General features: G+C 52.3%; 1 protein-coding gene across 3 annotated transcripts in view; it reads left to right on the plus strand.

The window, feature by feature from the left end:
• Window positions 1-16135, plus strand: part of SRGAP2 (SLIT-ROBO Rho GTPase activating protein 2) — a 251041-nt gene that overhangs the window by 234141 nt on the left and 765 nt on the right. The window contains exons 17-21 of one of the 3 annotated variants that reach the window (XM_052653414.1): window positions 2555-2779; window positions 6286-6365; window positions 8403-8583; window positions 10038-10184; window positions 13837-14161. In XM_052653414.1, coding sequence (XP_052509374.1) covers window positions 2555-2779; window positions 6286-6365; window positions 8403-8583; window positions 10038-10184; window positions 13837-14161 — 958 coding nt within the window. Of the gene's footprint in view, window positions 1-2554; window positions 2780-6285; window positions 6366-8402; window positions 8584-9324; window positions 9560-10037; window positions 10185-10286; window positions 11264-13836; window positions 14162-16135 lie in introns of those variants that run through there. The other 2 variants (XM_052653415.1, XM_052653416.1) reach the window with 2 other exon arrangements.

Consider the following 16135-nt stretch of genomic DNA (forward strand, 5'->3'; position numbering starts at 1 on the left):
GACCCCATGGGCTGTAGCCCGCCAGGCTCCTCTGTCCATGGGATTCTCCAGGCAGGAATACTGGAGTGGGTTGCCGTTTCCTACTCCAGGGGATCTTCCTGATACCAAAAAAAAAAAAATTTAAGAAAGAAGGAGCTGTTACCATCATTATCCATTTTAGATATTTCTTTTAAAAATAAAAATCCAGTCTTTTAAGTCTCATACTAGGTATAACCTTCCTAGTCTTCAAGGATTGCTAGCACTATTGTATTATATACAAAATTGTGTGTATCTGTTATGTGCTCGTGTGTGAATTTCTCTGGGTAAGAATCCTTAGTTTTTGTCAAATTCTTCAAGAAGCCTCTGTTCCTCAAGTATTTAAGAACTATGGCTTTACCCCCCAAAACTTAGGTGTTCCAACTGTAGCTTGGAAAAGAAAGAAGGATCTTGGTCTGTATCTTAATGGGAGTAGGAAATGGACCTGAATCCATAAGAAGTAGACCCCACTCCACAAAGACATGTCCTCTCCAACCCTTAGAGTCCCTTGGACTACAAGGAGATCCAAGCAATCAATCCTAAAAGAAATCAGCCCTGAATATTCATTGGAAGGACTGATGTTGAACCTGAAACTCCAATACTTTGGCCACCTGATGCGAAGAACTGACTCACTGGAAAAGACCCTGATGCTGGTAAAGATTGAAGGCAGGAGAAGAAAGGGACAACAGAGGATAAGATGGTTGGATGGCATCACTGACTTGATAGACATGAGTATGAGTGGGCTCCAGGAGTTGGTGATGGACAGGGAAGCCTGGCGTGCTGCATTCCATGGGGTCGCAAAGAGCTGGACACGAGTGAGCAACTGAACTGAACTCCAGACCTGGTCATCATAGCCACCTAGGAGCTGAGCCACCGTTTTTTTAGAAGATGGGAAAAGACTTCTCATCCCTCACAGAGCTTAAACTAGGACCCTCAGTCCTAGCGTTTATTTCACTTTAGCCACCAGACTTCCCAGAAACTACTGTTTTTTTCTTTCAAAACATTGTCAGATCACACTAAAGAAGCAGGGCCTTCCCCCTCCTTGTCCCTCTGTGAGGCAAGGAACCAGTCAGCCTGTGATGAGCCACAATTCTAGTCTCAGGCACCTCAAGCCTCTTGTCCCTGCTAAGGTTCCCATGCTAATTATGTCTCCTGCCTCTCAAGTTTTTATTTGTCCAAGAAGTAGACTTGGAACCTTCTGCCAGCCTTTTCTGAATCTCTGCTCTCTTTTAACTTAGGAGCCAGGGGAGGGTTACAAAATTAAATTTTTAAAACTTTCTGTGACGCAGTCCAGACACTGAGATCCATCAACTCACCCATCCCAGGCCTCCCTGCCTTTGACCAGGTCCTAGAGAGCAGTGGTCCTCTGCCACAGCCATTGTTTGTCGCTATCCCCACCTCCAGGTCCTACAGTGATGCTCTCAGGGGGTGGGGCCATGTCTGAATCTTCAGTGAAGGAGAGAAGCATTGAGTTAGAGAGAGACCAGCTTGGTAGTTTGAGTCTGAATTCTGGATACGCCAGAGATAAACTGCCCAATTCTGAAGAACAGCTACTCAGATGAACACAGCTGAGTGCCAGGCCTCTGGTTCAGCACCAGGACTTTGGTATCATCTCAAGATCAGCCAGAAGCTGGTGCTGATGCCCATGAGGAAGGCAGAGCCCCTGAGCAGAACTCACATGTTTGCAGACTGTTGGGGTTGGGGGTACGTCCAGAGTAACCCAGCCTGCAATGTCTGGACACACAGAGACCAGTGGGGACTCATCACTGAAGGGCTTGGGTCCCTGGCCAGGGTTGGAGGTGTGGCTGGAGCAGCTGCTGGTTGAAAAGAGGGAGTTCCTAGAAGACAGTACCCGATAATGATAATGCATCCAGGAGAAGGCTGCACAGAAGCTAAGCCACATGCAGACCTTTTCCTGAATAAATCCTGAATGTACAGTAGAGGAGGATATCCTGAAAATGAAAAACAATTGCATTAGCTGTTCCAGAAAGAAGTTCACGGGCTTAATGGAATACAGGGGCTAACTGGTTGGCTATTTGTTAAAATAAATCTAGAGCTTAGAATGGAATATCCCGAATAATTTGATTGTTTTGCTATTTAAGAAGGGACACGTGCACAGCGCCTGACCATGTCTTTACCAGGGCAGCGCAAGGGGCTGTCTGCTCTGGCCAGCTTAGTGAGCTGGTCTGTGGGAGCGCATCCAACTCCGAAGAGCAGTGTGTCCTCGAGACAGGGTGGATTTGGTGGGTAAAGTCTCGGGTGGGAGTAGGAACTGGGGAATAAGTAGGATTTGAACTAGGAGCTAGAGAAAGAGGAAGGGTGAGACCTGAAGAGAGGGGCTTTCCTTGTCTCCTGAGTGCCTGTCCTGGTGGTCATTCCCTTCCCGCCCCACTAACTTTCTAGAAGGGCTCTGATACCCAGAAAAGCAGGTGGCTGTGTGTGGCACGTCTGTTCTTGCCCCCGGCAGCGCCTCCTGTGACTGTGTCCTGGGCATTCATGCGAGTGCGCTCCGGCTCTCGCCCTTCTCCTTCTCCTGCAGTTTATCTCAGTTCAGCGAGGAGAACATGATGGACCCCTACAACCTCGCCATCTGCTTCGGGCCCTCGCTGATGTCGGTGCCTGAGGGCCACGACCAGGTGTCCTGCCAAGCCCACGTGAACGAGCTGATCAAAACCATCATCATCCAGCACGAGAATGTCTTCCCCAACCCCCGGGAGCTGGAGGGCCCCGTCTACAGCAGAGGAGGGAGCACGGAGGATTACTGGTAGGGGGCTCGGGGCTGGAGGAGGGGCGGTGTCACCTGCACCCACTGGCCTGGGGACCAGATGGCCCAGCGAGGCCGACAGACGCACCCCACTCCTCCCCGCCTCCCCCTCTGCGGTGCACCACGCCACCAGGACCCGGGGCGCTGTCGGCCAAGCCCCACTTGACCCAAACCGCGGAGCAAGTACCACTTTAGGCTGCCTCGCTTCTTCACGTGTTCTGCGTGGCGAGGGACCATTCTGAAAGACGTAATAACAATAGCAGGAGCATGAATAATCTCCAGGAAAGGAAATTTGATCCGGTTGTACACAGAACTGCGGCTCATCAAGCAGCAGTCTCAAGCTCCTGCTCTAGGCTGGCTGTTGTGGGAGGAACAGTCCTGCGTCCAGGGAAGTCCTCTCTGATTGGGGAGAGTTCAGACAGGAGACCTACTTTGCTGACTGTGAGTTCATACAGTGGTAATTTAATAATGATCTCAGACATTTGTGATGAGCAAAGGGGTAAGGTCCCTTTGCGGCAGGTTAGGCCTGGTTTCCCCCTAAAGCAGATTTGTTGTGAGTTTGCCTGGAAACCGAGATATAAAAGGAATCCTTCGGGTGTATCTTTACTAGGCCCTTCCATTAGACAGATAACGAATCACCATTTCCATCTGATAGATTAAGGCACTGCACTATAGAGGCCACCCCAGCAGTGGGGGTCTTAGCCCTGACTGCTTCACTCAGTGCCGAGTGCCACCCACTGCCCCCCAGAGCCCCCCACGTGCCACTTACAGGGTCATTTTCCCACTAAACGCGAAGACAGCTGCCCAGTATCCCTCACCGCCTCCTCCTCCACCCCCTCGCATCTTCCCCTAAACAGTGTTTCAGCCCGGGCTGAAAGCATAGGCCAGACCCAGTCAGATTCCATCTGAATTCAACATCTGGAACCAATTCAACCAGCCCCATTGCTGTGGACTGAGGTTGGGGGGGACAGGGGAGGCGGCTTACTTCATTAGAGGCCAGTCAGTCCATGCTTCTCCCTGACGCTCACAGAAGGAGCCTCCAGCCCTAGGAGTGAGGAGAGTACTAGCCGTATGTCTGCGAACATAAAACTGCCACTGTCCCGGAGCTCAGTCTTGACTGTCCTGCAGATCCTGGCCTCTGGGGCTGAGCTGGAGAAACCTGGGCTCGCCTGCTCTGAGAGGGAGCTTCTGGTCACTTGCAGATGGCTTTGCGGAGTCTGGGGAGGCCGTTCAGGTCTCAGCCTTCTGGCTGGTGGGCTTTGGGCAGCTGTCCTTGTGTATGTGACTTGGAGAGTTGGTCTCCTTCACCTGAGGGTTGAAACGCTGTGGAGTGGTGCTCCCGATTCTGGCCTCACCTCCCTGCTCGCATATCACACCACAGCTGGCTCTGGACCGCTTCCAGGGCACAGAGCCCTCCGCCCTCCATGGCTTTTAGTCCCCGCCCAGCCCGGCAGGGGTGGCACAGCAGGCATAGATGGGAGGGCGCCTGCCTCCGAGGTCTGCCCAAGGTCTTCTCCCAGGCCCTCTCGGCCATGCTGCCGGCATTTGTGGGCAGCCGCTGGGGAAACCGCAGCATTCATCAGGGGCTGTTATGCCCACAGATTGGGTGGCAGGCCAGAAGCACCCCAGGTTCAAGAGTGGATGACGCTGGGAAGGAGCCGCTGTCTGACCGCTGGCTTCCTGGCCACTCAGAAGGCTCCGGCCTCTGCATCTGAAGAGCGAGATGTGCCCATGAAGTGAGCTGAGATGGACCCAAGGACCCTGGAGCTGGGCCGGGAGACAGAGCAGCCAGGGAAGGGGGGCCCTCCTGCCACCCGGCACCATGCTTACCAGCCCTGAAATGGGGGCCTAGCTTTCCGGGACTGCCTGCAGTGTGGCATGCTGGGCTGCTGTTGAGACTGCAGCTGCTGGCAAGGCTGGGGTGTGTGTGGGGCAGGAGAAGCATAGCGTTTTGGGCTAGAAGGGACCGTATAAAGCCTCGGCTTGCCTTTACCTCAGGGCAGTGGTTTTCCAGTGGGGTCCACAGACCAACAGCACCTGCCTCTTGTGGGCTGGTCAGAAACACAAGGGCTCCAGCTCCACCCAGACGAGTGAATCAGAAACTCTGAGAGTGGGTGAAGCAGTCTGTTTCCCAAACGCCATCCAGGGCTCCCTCAAGATCGAGCTGCTGCCTTAGTGGGTCGCCACACAAGTGAACTTAGAGGCCTGGGGGAAAGTGAGCCTTTGTTGGCCCTGAGCATCCCAGGAATCCTGAGGGTTTCCAAAATGTCACCCAACTCCTCCAGAGGGTCTTTAGGCCCAGCAAACAGTGAGAAAGTATACCCACGTTTTCTGAGAAGCAGGAAGTTTTCCCACAGTGCTGTCTCTTCTGGAGAGCCAGGGATGTCCCGGCTGCTGCTCAGAAGCCCAGAGAGTTCTGCGGTCCTCCCACAGTGTTCTCTGGGGTCTGGAGAGTCCATAAACCGGCTCGCTTCACATGGGGTGGGGCCCCATCTCACGAAGAGGGAGGGGCTGTAACTTAGCCTGCACGCATGCTCACGGAGGCTCAAAGGTGAAAACTGAAGCCAGGATGTGGGGTTGAGGGATGCTGGTGTCTCCACGGAACTGCCTGAGAAGACTCACTTTGTGCTGCCAGAGGAAGAAGCGTTAGAAATGAACAGGTTTTTCTCTGCTTCTCGGGAAGTGAGAGCGTCCTTGTGCCGCTCCCCCGTGTACTCCTCAGTCCAGATCAGGGATAGAAAGAGCTTTCCTAATAACTTCCCTGCTCATTCTCGATTCTCCGCCCCGGATGACCTTAGGCTCCATGAATTCTGTCAAGAGCTTGACCCAGCTCACATGCCCTTCCTTTTGCAGAGGCTAGCCCACAGCCAGCTTTCTTCCCCTGCTTTTGTTTCCCACTCACTCCTATGACTCACCTCCTACTTTCTCACCAGTACTAAACCACAGAGCAGCCGGAGACATCAAGCAAAATGAGAAAGAAGGAAAGAAAGCATTGCCTATTAATCACCCCTTCTTATTTCACTGAATCCTCACACAACTCTGTGAGAAATATAGAAGTACACAGACCATTATCCCCAGTCTATAGATTAAGTAGCTGAGGCTTAAAGAAATTAAGTAATTGCCCAGGGTCACACAGCTACCGAGTGTCAGCTGATTTTCGGGTGCAATTGTATCTGATGCTAAAGCCCAGTGTTTCCCTTCCACCTTGCTCCCTCCAGGAACTAATTCACCTAAAGAAATGAGCCTTGAGGAGCTGAGTCATTTTATATTTTTGAAAAGATTTCTAGGTTGAAATGAGGTTCCCTTTATGTCAAGATGTCTGTAAGTCCCATGTAGTCTCCAGTAGTTTTTGAAGCAGGAGCTAGCCTAGAGACGTCCCAGAGCCTTGTGTTTCATTATAAGCATCTGCCTGTAGTGTGTGATCAGAGTGTAGGGTAGATTCCGTGCCCAAGGAAGCTGTGTGAAAGAGAAGATAAGAATTTTGGTTCCTCTTGCTTCTGTTGCAGTGACAGCCCTCATGGAGAGACTACCTCGGCTGAAGACTCAACCCAGGATGTGACCGCAGAGCACCACACCAGCGATGACGGTACGAGGCTTCGAGTGGGGTCACCCGGCCGCTGGGGCGTGAAGCAGAAAGGAGCGGCTACACATCCTGTCCTCCCACCCTGCAGTCTCCTGGGAGCTGCCCCCAGCTCTCCTGGCTCCCACGCTCACTCCTTCCATTTCTTGGAGGGACAGCCCACCCCCTCAGATCGAGTAGTCTCTGTGTTAGAGCAGAGGTGCAGGGCTGGACCTCAGCCCTCTGCCCTGCTCGCCCCAGCTCCCTGCCCCTCGCCCACCTCCCAGCTCCTGTCTCATCTGGCCGTCTCACCTGCATACTGTCGGTCCCTTGTCACAGCCCAGACTCCTGCCAGGTAGCTGGAGACAAAAGTGAAGGAGCGCTCGTTTGAAAACCAGTGAGCCTGGGGAATAGTGAAGCTGGATGCCAAGAACCCAGCAGAAGCAGGCCAGAGGCGGGTGGGAATCAGGATGCAGAAACCACATGCTCTCACGCCTGCAGACTGGAAAAATTGACCCTTTCCAAAGCGCAGACATGCACTGCGCGGCCTGGCGGGTGTACGTCGAGAGCTGGAATGCACAGCTGTCGTCCGTGGGCTTTGGCGGTGCCCATGATTTATTAGGGTCTGTCCGGCCAGCACATTCCCTGTCTTGCCAACAGTTCTGCACCTCCATTTCTGGATTGCCTGGGCTCTGGAAGTCTCGGCAGCTGACAGGGGGCCTCAGAATTTTCTGGGCATGAGAACGAAATGGCACAGTCTTCAGTGTTCCCTGCTCCCTGCCTTGCCATGAATTCTGCAATCCTAGGCCAGTTTTTAAAGGAGAAAAAAAAAATTAGGATTGCTTATTTGGCTCCTAAGATCCAATGGATCAGTATGATAACTTGCCACACAATGGGAGGAGCGTCAGTGAACTAGGGAAATTTGTATTTGATTAGAGCCTAGTGTTCCCTGGCACTGCTAAAGGCTTTCTATGTCTTATCTCTTACTCCCTAGTGAAATTGATAGAGCTGCTATTTAATAGTTAAGAAAACTGAGGCCAGAGACAAACCCAAGGCTGTACGGAACTGAGCCTGGGATATTTAGACAGGCCTGCTGTAGCGAATTCTCCAGCAGACCCAGCAGCCCTGACTGTCTAGGTGTGGTCTTGTTTGAGAGCAGTATTTCTTTCCACGACTCAGAATATCTGACTTTAACCCTAAGTTCCTGATTTCTGAGATCCCTCTTTTCGCTCTCCAGCCTCTACCTGCAGCCCAGAGCAGACCATGAAAATGATACTGTAATGACAGTGACTGATTCAGGCAGCGCTTTACTCTGGGCCCTCACTGTTCTGAGCACTTTTACAAATGGTTATTTATTGACTCTTACTGCCGACTTCATGAAAAAGGCACTATTCTTTTCCTCGTTTTATAGACGAGGAAGCCGAAGCTTATACAAAAGTAGAAGTACATTGCCTTTGTATACCTCTGTTAAGTCGTCAAATCACTTCCATGTGCATTTTTCCATGTATTGGTCACAAAATATATTTCCACATTTTGCTCTTTGGAAAGCTGATTGGGTAAGTTATTTTCTCTTTATAGAGACTAAAAGTTCATGTTTTAGTAGGGGGAATGGATAACCTAAATAGATTATTTAAAATGCAATAATAAGTGTTCTAAATTAATGGAGTTATTGTGCAGCCGAAAAGGAAATAATGCTTACAACTACAATATGGCAGGTTCGATGATAGGGGTTGGCATAAAGCACTATGGAAACACAAAGGAAGTTACTCGAGGAAGCAAGTGATGTTTGAGTTGTGATTCAGTGTGTTTCATCAGGCAGGTGAGAGAGAAAGAGGGATTCCAGGTGGAGCGAACAGCAGGAGCAAGGGCAGGGAAGGGCATGTGAGTGCTTTCAGGGGTTTGCACCATCTGCTCAGGAATTGCTGGCTATTGTATATCATCCGTGACTTATTCTCACACCAGCTTATCTTCCCACCACTGTGAGTTCAGCTAACTGGGCTCTTCCACCCAGTTGCCGAGTGTGAGTCCCAGCAGCCTGTGTTTCCTTCTCTCCACCCCTCTCAGAGTGTGAGCCCATCGAGGCCATTGCCAAGTTTGACTACGTGGGCCGCACGGCCCGAGAGCTGTCCTTCAAGAAGGGGGCATCTTTGCTGCTTTACCAGCGGGCTTCCGACGACTGGTGGGAAGGCCGGCACAACGGCATCGACGGTCTCATCCCCCATCAGTACATCGTGGTCCAAGACACGTACGTAGGGCACCCTGCACCCTTAGGGGCCCCTTGCCGCCCTGTGGGAGTGAGTCCTTACTTCTGAAGCCCAGGAGGATGAGGGAGGCCAGCCCCTAGAGGCCCTAGCACAGTCTGCAAGTGCTGCTCTTCCTTGGGAAGGTGCCCAGAGTCAGAGAGGTGGAGAATTGTTTTCAGTCTCTCCACTCCACTCCTCCGCCAGCCACACCTCCACCTCCCCCAGCCCACGCTCATCCACATTTATACCTAATGAGTGATAATTAGGGCTAATTATTTGACCACTTACAGTTCCTTTCTGGAACGATCAGGTTGGGAAAACGTTTTGATTTCTCTTTCCTTTTTTAAAAACAATCGTGTTCACCCCAACCTGTTGGGTCACTGATGGCACTTGTCCACTTGTAAATGAAAATGTTGAGCCTATTTTCTAGTAGAAATGTAGCGTAAGCAGCTTTGTAGAAATAACCCAGTTCATTTAATGAGGTTGACTTGGGGAAAGACGGGGGAGAGGACGGGGAGGAATGCCGGGGAGCCGAGGGCCGTGGGCCAATCGCAGACAGACTTCCTTGCGTGGGCTGTCTGTGGAGTCCCACTCTCTGAAGCCGTGTCTCCCCATCAGGAAGGCTTTTCCCCGTGGCCCCCCCAGACCTGCCCCCTGCCCAGCGCCCCGCCTCTGCCCCCAACTCCCCTTGGCTGCGATGCTCTCAGTGTTTTTAGTCCTCCCCTTAATATTATTTTTTAAAGGTTGATATCCTGAATGAGTCTGCGCCCTCCCAAGCCTCTCCCCGGCTCGCTCTGCGGGGAAGTCCTCTCCCTGTTGATAACATCGCACACCTGGTGGCCATCTGTGCGCGGACAGGACCCTCCCAAATTTAGCATTATGACTTCACCGCAGGACCGAGAGAAGATGAATTGTGGGGGAGAAGGGGCTTTCTTTGTCATCAGTAGCCAGAGGGGCCGGGAGAGCAGTGGCGAGAAGTGGGACCGGCTTGGACGCTCTAAGCGGGGCTGGATGTGCTACGACAGAGTGTGGCGGGGTCCTGCCTCAACGCCGGCACCTCCAGAGCCGCGGCAGAGCTGACTGTCCCTCCCCAGCACTGCTCGGGACCTGAGCACATAAACCGCAACCTGCAGGAGGTGGCCCCAGCACCGCGGCCCCAGGAGAGCAGCGAGGGGTAGAAGGCAGATGCCGCGAATCCAGGTGTCCCCTAGCCAAGCTTTCCGGAGGAGCTGAGGACCCCACAGGACTCGGCAGGATTATTTATTTGTATTTAAGCAACCCTCCAGAGGCCCGTAGCTCCCCTTGCCTCCGCTCCCCGAGCCCAGCCAGGCGTCGCTGCTGCCTCAGAGCCGTTGCGGGGTCGCGTGTGTGTTGGGGGGGCCATCTTGCCGATTTAACACTGCTTTCTGTGTTGTTGTTTCCCTTCCTCCCTGCCTGCCTGCCCCTCCTGCCCCAGCGAGGACGGTGTCGTGGAGAGGTCCAGCCCCAAGTCTGAGATTGAGGTCATTTCTGAGCCACCTGAAGAAAAGGTGACAGCCAGGGCGGGGGCCAGCTGCCCCAGTGGGGGCCACGTAGCCGATATTTACCTTGCAAACATCAACAAGTAAGCTCTGCTTTTCATTTTCTGCTCCCCTGAATGACTTGCGACACCCAGCCTCACCCTCTGGCCTAACCGCCGCCCCCTCCATGCCTGTGCTGTGTGTAGGGCCCCCGCTGCCCACCTGACCACTTGCACGTGCCCGCGGCTGCTGCAGGGCAGACAGGGCCGAGGAGACGTCCGCAGACCCCGTCCGCAGGCCCAGCGTGCGGCCGTCACCCTGAGGACCGGGTGCACCCTACTGTCCCCGAAGCGGCTCAGACCTTCCTGGCCGTCTGACTGCTAAAACTCTGGCCAAAGCTGCAGTCACTTCACGCAGCTTAGTTTTGTGCTGTTTCTCAGAGGTGCCTTCTCGTTTTCAGTTTTGACTCAAATAATAGTCTGACGTCTTCCTTGGCCCTGTCTGTTCAAAAATCCAAAGTCTCACGTGTCTTCGGCCAGGTTCACGTTACCCCCAATGGTTTATTTTACCGTGTGTCTGTTTCTCCCTCATCCTGCCTTCACTCCCCTGGAGGAAAGGAGACCACTCCCCACCGCCCACGGAAAGCTCCGTCCTGGGATCTTCATTCATTGTCTAACCCCAGCTCCCTTTCCTCATGCCCTTTCACCCCAGAAGAAACAATTTGCCATTTTCCCCTACCGCTTTAGCCAGTGTATGATCCTGCCCTACTAGCCTTGTGCAGATGCCCACTTCCGTCCAGCAGGCTCGTAACTCTGGCCCCCGGCTTTCACTGTGGCTGTTAGCAACATCCTGGGGTTTTTACTCCACTCGCGCCCGATCTGGCCATCTAGAGGGATTCCACGCCCGTGTGCTGCTGCCTCCCCTAGAGACATTCAGGTTATTGGAGAACTAATCTCATCTCAAGGGGCCAGACACCAAGTCCCAAAGCCTACAGACCTCTTTCCGCCAGACCCTGAAACCTGGCCCAGTGCCAGCAGGATGACAAGCCCCAGGGCGCTCCCGATGAATATGGATTGGAGATGATGTACAGCTTTTATTCCCCTCTGGCTTTGGAGGAATGAAATGATTTGCACATTGAAAACCTGTTAACCGTAGCCTCTGGATACTGAAACTGGAAGGAGAATAAAAGATGCTTGTTGTTTTTAAACTGCACCAGGTCGCCCAGATCTCTTGGCTTTATTCCAACCAGACGGTAGCAGGGGGAGTGTTTGGGGCACGTGGCTCTTTCACCCTCTTCTTAGTAAAGTAGCTGATTCAGCTCACTTAGCCAGTATAGTTGTAATTTAAATCAGACTGGTAAAAAAGACTGAGGATTTTATTCATTTCCCTCCAGCTTCATACCCTTTGGGAGGGCCAGCTAGTAAAATGTTAACTGTGGGCTGACTGCATTTTCTTCCTTATTTACAAGTCTGTGTTAATTATAAGCCTATAATCATAAGGTTGTAAGCTTATAATTAACCCAGAAACCAAGGCAAGATCAGTGGAGGGAGAGTTAGCTAATTAGTTGGGTACATATTTTTAAGCTGTCATATATTTGTTGCCATTTGTACAAAGGAATTGTAGAGAGTACTAGCCAGAATAGTCAACAGAATAGTCAACAGTCTGGTAGAGCTCCTGTGAACTCCTTGGTTGGGCTGTCAGGATGGGCTCTTGGAGGACGCGGTCTGCCCAGACTACCCACTGGTCAGGGGTAAGCGGCGGTTCCCCGGCACACCTTGCCCTGCGGACTGATTCAGCCGTGCCTCCCGCCCCACTCAGCTCTCCCCCCAAGCTCCTTCTCTCCTGACTGCCCTGGGTTCTCTCTCACCCCTGGGCCTTCACGTCTGCTGTCTCCTCACCTGGTCGATTCTTCTCCTTCTTCAGGACTCAGTCTGATGATTGAGCTCTTTGGGGAAGCCTTTCTGACACCCCTGAATTCCTCAGGGCTGAGTTAGGTACTCTTATTCTGTATTCCCAAAGCAATCTCAGGACTCAAGCTGGACTCAGATCCCTTGAAACCAGGAACGCCGTCTCCCTCTCTTTACATCCTGGGGGCCTGGCCCACACCAGCCGCTCCCTATGTCTGCCTCCTCAGCAGTTTTGGCCTTGTGAGTCAGCCCTCCTCAAGTGGGAAGAGGAAATCAACAAAGAGTTATTCAGGTGTGGCCTTTCATTTCAACTCCACACATTTATCGAGCACCTGCTGCTGTGCCAAGTCATTCAGAGAGGAGTAAGATGTTCCCTGCCCTCGCTCAGATGGTAAAGCATCTGCCTACAATGCGGGAGACCCAGGTTCGATCCCTGGGTTGGGAATATCCTCTGAAGAAGGAAATGGCAACCCACTCCCGTATTTTTGCCTGGAAAATCCCATGGACGGAGGAGTGTGGTAGGCTACAGTCCATGGGGTGGCAAAGAGTCAGATACGACTAAGTGACTTCACTTTCAAACTTTTTCTCTCTTTCTGCCCTCGGAGCTCTCCATCTCGCAAGGTGAACACTATACAGACAGGTAACTAAAAAGTGGTTCCATAGATGCCCTGAAGGAACAATTGAGAGGGATCGAGTCTGCCTATCAATGGGGGTGGGTGCCAGAGAAGACTTGGCAGAGGAAGAAAAGTCATTTCACCTGGACCTTATAAGACTCTGAGGACATCCTTTATACACTCGAGTGGCTAACCCCCAAGGCTAAAGCTACTGAGGCAGGCAGCTTCATGAGTGGCTACAATGTGCCGGATCCCAGCCAGGCCCAGGGATTTGTGACAAGGAAGACCCCCCTGGTGAACAGGACCAGGACTGGCTAGAATCCTGGTCCTGCCCCAAGGACTAGCTCCTGATCTTCAGGGCCTGCCATGCTGGTCCTTCCCTTCTTCCATCCCCAACTCCCACCTCAGCCTCAGCGGCCCTTAGTAGATTCAAGATCAGTGCTGCCCAGTGGCCATCTCAAACCAAAAGTCGCATAGCCTCTTACTTTAGCCTCTTTAAATCTGATTCCATGAGATAATGAAATTACTCAGCAGTAGGCAACACCGGTATGAGTTGGATTCTACCAAACTATTTCGTCTGAGAGTGTTAGTGGGCTGAAACAAATTGACTCAGAGCCTGGGTTCAGCCCAGTGCTGGGTGACTTAGGGTCATATAGATGTATTTCCCTCCTAGAAAATGCACAAATGTGGCCCGAGCTCTGTAGTATTGCCGCCTCTTGAAAAATACTCCATTCCATATCTACAGAGTAAGCAACAACAGCCTCTTGCCAAAGCCCAAAATAATTACAGTCTCATCAGTGGACTAAGAAACATGCTAAAATTTGGGAAAGTCAACTTTACCATCAGTTTCCTATCTCCTTGGTAATGGTGAGACTTTTTTTCCCTATCTGGGGCCTGGTTTCCACTCAAAGCAGTTAACAGAGGGTGCCTTTTCATAAGTCTGCCTCCCGTTAGAAACTTTCACTTAATCAGACGTTTCTTCTGACAGCACCTTACATCTCAAGAACTCAAAGCCCATGAGCACCAAGTAAGTATCCGTTTCTCCTTTGCCCAGGCCAGGGGTGGCAGGGGGACGGACCCAGAGAAAGCCAGGGAAGGTGAAACGAGAGAGGCATGCTTTGTGTCCTCTCCTCCCCGGAGTCCCTGGGTCCCATGCCTGCCTCTGTCTTGCTCATCCTGGCTTCCTCGGAGCCAGGGCTCCCCGATGACACTGCCCTCTCTGTCTGTCATTGAAGGCAAAGGAAGCGGCCAGAATCTGGGAGCATCCGGAAAACATTTCGGAGCGATGGCCATGGGCTGAGCAGTTCCCTGACTGATGCCGCCTCCCCGGGGGTGGGGGCTAGCTGCCGCCCATCTTCCCAGCCCATCCTGAGCCAGAGCCTCCCCAAGGAAGGGCCGGATACGTGTTCCATTAGTGGGCATGGAAGCCTCAACTCCATCAGCCGCCACTCGTCGCTAAAGAATCGGCTGGACAGTCCACAGATCCGGAAGACGGTGACAGCAGGAAGGTCGAAAAGCTTCAATAACCACCGGCCCGTGGACCCTGAGGGCATTGCGCAGGTAACTGGGGCTCTCGGGCAGATGGGCATCATGCGCCTACTCTCCCCACTGCTGCTTAGTGTCGTCCACGCTCAGACGGCAAGACTTGAGACAGAAATGTGCCCTGCACAGTATACGCTGAGCTCAGGCTCTGTGGGACACCCAGACCTGAGAACAGGACTGTCCAAGAAATCCGTCGACCCCTCTGTCCCCAGAAAGAACTCAAAGACAGAATAAAAGAATGCATGTTTCCTGCTCATACATGGGCTATTTGCGAGCTTGTTGTAATTTTTAAAGCTAGTAGTTACAGATGGAGAGTTTCTGATGGAGCCCATTCAGCCCAAGTTTTGAGTCTTGAGACCCTGGTGGATTTCGGTGAAATTGCCCGAGTGGTGAGACTGAGAGGTGGTTCTGGCCACCTTTCCATATCAGTGTGCCATCCTCATCATCCCTGAAGCTAGTCCCTTGTTCCTAGTGATAGACCAATGACCAATCAACAATCTGCTCCTGGTTGTGAAGGACCCAGATTACTCTGCCACCGGGGACTTGGGTACCAGAACGGTTTCCAGCCCAGGCTTCCAGACAGTGGAGATGAGCCCCCTGGTTACAGGGTCTTCCGTCCGTGTATGCATCACACTGACAAATCTCTGTTTTCCATGAAATTATTAGAGATCCAGCCCCACCTCTAAAAATCCGACTCTCGGGGCCACTCCAAGCAGTTCACTCAGACGTCTCTCCCAACTCTATAACTTTCATTAGACCAGGTAGGAACTAAAGGCTCACTGCTGGCCTTTTTTGTCTCAACCGAGTTGAGAGTCCCCTCACCCCAACTTCCAGGGGGCAATAGAGACCGGGCGTGGTCTCTATTGGCTTAATTGTGGTGCTCTGCTTAGGGAGGGTATGCCTAGCAAGCACAGTATTAAGCTACGGGTCTGAGATGTCTTGCTTGGCTAGCCTTCTGTTTCCGTGTCCCCCTTAAGCTCTTGGCTGCACTCTGCCTTGCACTCCAGGAATCCTCCCAGCTCCCTCTTTGGCCAGGTGTTAGGAATGTCAGAATAGCTACATATCCGGGATAGCTACATAGATAACTCTAGCTGCAGAACAGGACCAAGGAGGGAGACAGAGTTCTTTCTGAACAATTTTAAGGTTTGAGAGCATCGGAGGAAATGAGTGAAATTGAACCACTGTCAACAGAAAGCATGGATCACCCTATAGGTCTTTGCTTAAAACTTTTGCACGTGACTTTAATCCCAAGGGAGGAGTCGTGTGGTTGTTCGGGGGTGCCAGACAGAGTGTGTGGAGAGAAGCGGAGAGAGCTGGGAGGTCTTCCTGGGAGGCAGCTGGCTGCATACAAAGGGTCTTTGGACCTGCCTTGAGCCCCTGAGCTAGGGCTGCTGTTTCCTATCTGGAGTAGTGACCTGATGGAGATTGGCCTGTGCGGGCTCTGGCTCCCCCTCCTGGTCACTCCTTGGTCCCCTCCCATGGTGATGGGTGGAAGGAAATGGCTTCATCAAGATGGACACTCTCATGGGGTTGGGTGGGCCAGGGTGGGAGTTGGGGAGTGTCCTGATGAATCCTCGGGGCCAGGGCTCTTGAACCGTCCCTCAGCCCTTGAGGAGGAAGGACTAACCCTCATCACCTTTGGCCTTTAAAGTCCAAGATAACAAAGATCATACTTCATCTCTACCACTTTTTTTTTTTTAATCCTTATTATGTACAGTTTCAAGCACAAGTATGCACCCCATGGATAGTGAATCCCATGTACTCATGACCAAACTCGTGGCCGCTCCTAATTCACCCACCTTTCCTCTCCCTGCTGGATTACATGTCATCTCATCCAGGTGGCTCAATAGCACAGAATCTGCCTGCCAAGCAGGAGACATGGGTTCCGTCCTTGGGTCAGGAAGATCCCCTGGAGAAAGAAATGGGAGCCCACTCCAGTATTCTTGCCTGGGAAATTCCAGGGACAGAGGGGCCTGCTGGGCTCTAGTCCAT

This window comes from Budorcas taxicolor, chromosome 16 (genome assembly GCF_023091745.1).
Source record: "Budorcas taxicolor isolate Tak-1 chromosome 16, Takin1.1, whole genome shotgun sequence".
In the NCBI taxonomy this organism is placed as follows: domain Eukaryota; kingdom Metazoa; phylum Chordata; class Mammalia; order Artiodactyla; family Bovidae; genus Budorcas; species Budorcas taxicolor.